Below are 3,185 nucleotides of genomic sequence, written 5' to 3' on the forward strand. Positions count from 1 at the left end.
GTTTGCACGGTTTGTACAAATTGAATGGTTTGCATTTGATCGTTCCCCTATATATATATATATATATATATATATATATATATATATATATTATTTTCATTTAAAAAATATTCTTTGTAATAAAGTTGATCTTTTCGGTTTCTCTATATATTTGACTTCAGATTTTCTCCTCAATTGATTGCATTATCTCTCTCTCTCTCTCCCTAGATCTCTCTCCTATTACATATACATATATATACATATATACACCACCATTATCATTATCATCATCATCATCAAACTCGGTGTTCTGTTTCAACCTGACCACGATTCAAGCAGCCTCTGAAGATATGGAAACAGATAGATTTTCAAATCAGATTCTTTAAATCATTTGAGCATCAATATGTCAAATATTCCCATCTCTCTCTCTGAAATTTGTCTCACCCTCTTTCGTTTAGCCATGTCTGTTGCAGATCCATGGCCCTTTTCTTGAAACCCCTCTTGCAATTCCAACTTCTTTTAGTTTTTTTTCTACTTGGGTTTTCAATTTCTCCGAAAAATGAAGAAAATCCGAGGATTTCTGATCAAACATAGAGTCTTTTCGCTGTTCCGATGTATCCGCCGGAAAAGCCAGACGTCACCGGCGGGTTACCGCCGCCTAAACCCATCGTCAAGATCCATATCCAAGCTGCTGAAGTGGGGTGCTGGAATTAAGGCGAAAGCTACGGCAATATGTTCCAAAAATCCAGGCTTTCGTTGGGGTTATTTGCGTGTCGGGAGAGACCCGATTGTGGAAGCGGATCCTATCTCTCCGCCGCATGCGGCGGTTCCGAAGGGGAAGATGGCTGTGTACATAGGACAGAACGACGGCGGATTTGAGAGGGTGTTGGTGCCCGTGATATACATAAACCATCCTTTATTTGGGCAGTTGTTAAGGAAGGCGGAGGCGGAATACGGGCATGATCACGCCGGTGGCATCACGATTCCTTGCCGGATTTCCGAGTTTGAGAACGTGAAGACCCGGATCGCCGCCGGATGCGGCGGCCGGAAAATGTTGCCATGGAAGCGGTCCAACATGAGCTACACTTGATGACGATGACGATCAAATTTAGAGGGTTATTTTTGTCTTTTTATAGACTTTTTTTTTTTTCTTTAATATGTAGACATAAATAAATGAATGAATATATTAAATTTCAAAACTGTTTTATGTATTTTTTTTAGTCACGTATTTTCATTATTTAAAAAATATTTTAATTTTATAAAACATATAAAAGAATGATAATTAATAATAATCAAACAAGATAAGAAATAAAAGAAAACAAATCAAAATACAATTTTCTTGATATCTAGAAAAAATTATTAAGACGAAAAAGCGAATTAACGAACAAGAGGGAATGGAAAAGACGTTCGAACACCGAAAGAGATCAACACCGACAATAAGAAAACGGAGAAAAGTGAAGGTTCTTGGAAGCGTTAAAGTCTATTAGTACGATACTTTACTGCATTTATACAGGCATCTATTACTAGTCAAACAAGTTTTCGCTAATATAACAATTTATTTCTTACGTCCTTTTAGGTCGTAAAACTTCATTCTAACAGTTTACTATAACGTCATTATATATGATACACATATGTTGTTTTTATAGGGGTTGATTCAAATAAGAAAGCTAATATCGTGTGCAGGTAATAACGAATGTTCATATTTAAATTACTAGGAAAAAAAATCTATTTATGAATATGCATACGTGAACTGATATTACAGATTCTTCATATCGATTCACATGTGCATTTTCAAATGAATTTTTTTTAACAATTCACATATTTCGTTTATTCAGCCATCCAAGAACAGCTACGAGTTCTAAAGGCCTATTTTGTTGCAGTGTTGGATTTTATCGAAAGTGGATACGAAGACAAAAACTCTTTGAATATATACATTACATACAATTTAAAATACAAAATCTGACATCACAACAAATAATGTTTTCAAACTAAAAAACTGTATAAATAAACTTGACCCACATTCGAACCGAGATTTCAGGGAAATCTGTTTAAATATAATTGAATTTTGCACTGAAACGACATACCAATATCTTGTCAACAATTGTCACCACATATGTCATAATCATAGAGGATAAGTGGGAATGAGTTTGTTTTTCATAAAGAAAAAAAAAGGTAAGAATGAGTTTAATTATTCACAAATGTGATCCCACATCCAAAAGTTGTTGAATAAAATGTTGGTGTCCACAATTAGGGTTTTTGGACCAAAAAGTGGTCCATTTTTGGGAGGTTAAAAATGTGATGATCCTTTGTTGCTTTAATGACTACATTTTTAGAATTTGGCACTTGGAAAAGATGATAACTCAATTTGGGTGGAGATGGTGGGTGGTCCCATTGCTTCTTCAAGTTTGTTAGATAATGAAAAATGCCTTAAAAAATTGAAGATGTATTTATATTTTTATTATATTATAAAATATTTGATAAAAACTTTTAAAACCTGTTTTTTATGCATGAAGTACTGTTTATTGATGCATATTACTTAGAATTCAAGATTACAAGTAATTGTGCGTAAGTACAACTTATTGAATCTCCATGTATAAATTCGTGTAACCAACTGGCGATAAACATAATCAAATAGAGAATAAACATCTCATTTTAAAATATAATTAGGATAATTATTGAGTTCTAACAAAATAATTAATTATTATCTTTATAAAAAATTATATTATTAAACCAAATATAAATTAATTAGTTTTTAAATTATAATAAAAATTTGAATCAAAGAAATTACATAAAAACAAGAACTTTTAAATAGTTAATTTAATATTAATATCACTTATTTTTTCAAAATTTTATGATATCTTCATATTTATATTTTATTAAAAAATAAAAACATTTTCTTTTACTCAGAACCATATAGCATCATAATATTGATAGACCCAAAATATAAAAGAAAACATTAAAATCAAGATATATTTTACTACATTGCGCGAGTATCCTTGTAGTTATGTTATAAAATATTTAATTTTTTTATACATTAAATAGTGTTTAATGATGTATATTACTTAAATTCAAGATTACAAGTAAATTGTGCGTATGTACAACTTATTAAAACTTCATTTTTGAATTCGTGTAACTAAATGCAGATAAACATAATCAAATATTGAATATATAAAAAATCTAAAATATATTTAGGATAATCTTTAATA

At 30.7% G+C, this 3,185-nt stretch overlaps 1 protein-coding gene across 1 annotated transcript; it reads left to right on the forward strand.

Annotated features, from left to right (window-relative positions):
- The first annotated feature begins 185 nt into the window (after positions 1-185).
- LOC112526773 (auxin-responsive protein SAUR36) lies at positions 186-1,142 on the forward strand. Its single transcript, XM_025137190.1, has one exon. It carries the CDS (start codon positions 539-541, stop codon positions 1,067-1,069), a length of 531 nt encoding a protein of 176 aa, XP_024992958.1. The 5' UTR covers positions 186-538; the 3' UTR covers positions 1,070-1,142.
- Positions 1,143-3,185: the final 2,043 nt, after the last annotated feature.

This window comes from Cynara cardunculus, assembly GCF_001531365.2.
Source record: "Cynara cardunculus var. scolymus isolate 2C chromosome LG 14, CcrdV1, whole genome shotgun sequence".
Lineage (NCBI taxonomy): Eukaryota > Viridiplantae > Streptophyta > Magnoliopsida > Asterales > Asteraceae > Cynara > Cynara cardunculus.

What these genes read in the sequence shown, in the direction of transcription:
- LOC112526773 (XM_025137190.1), top strand. Translation starts at nt 539, where the DNA reads ATGAAGAAAATCCGAGGATTTCTGATCAAACATAGAGTCTTTTCGCTG.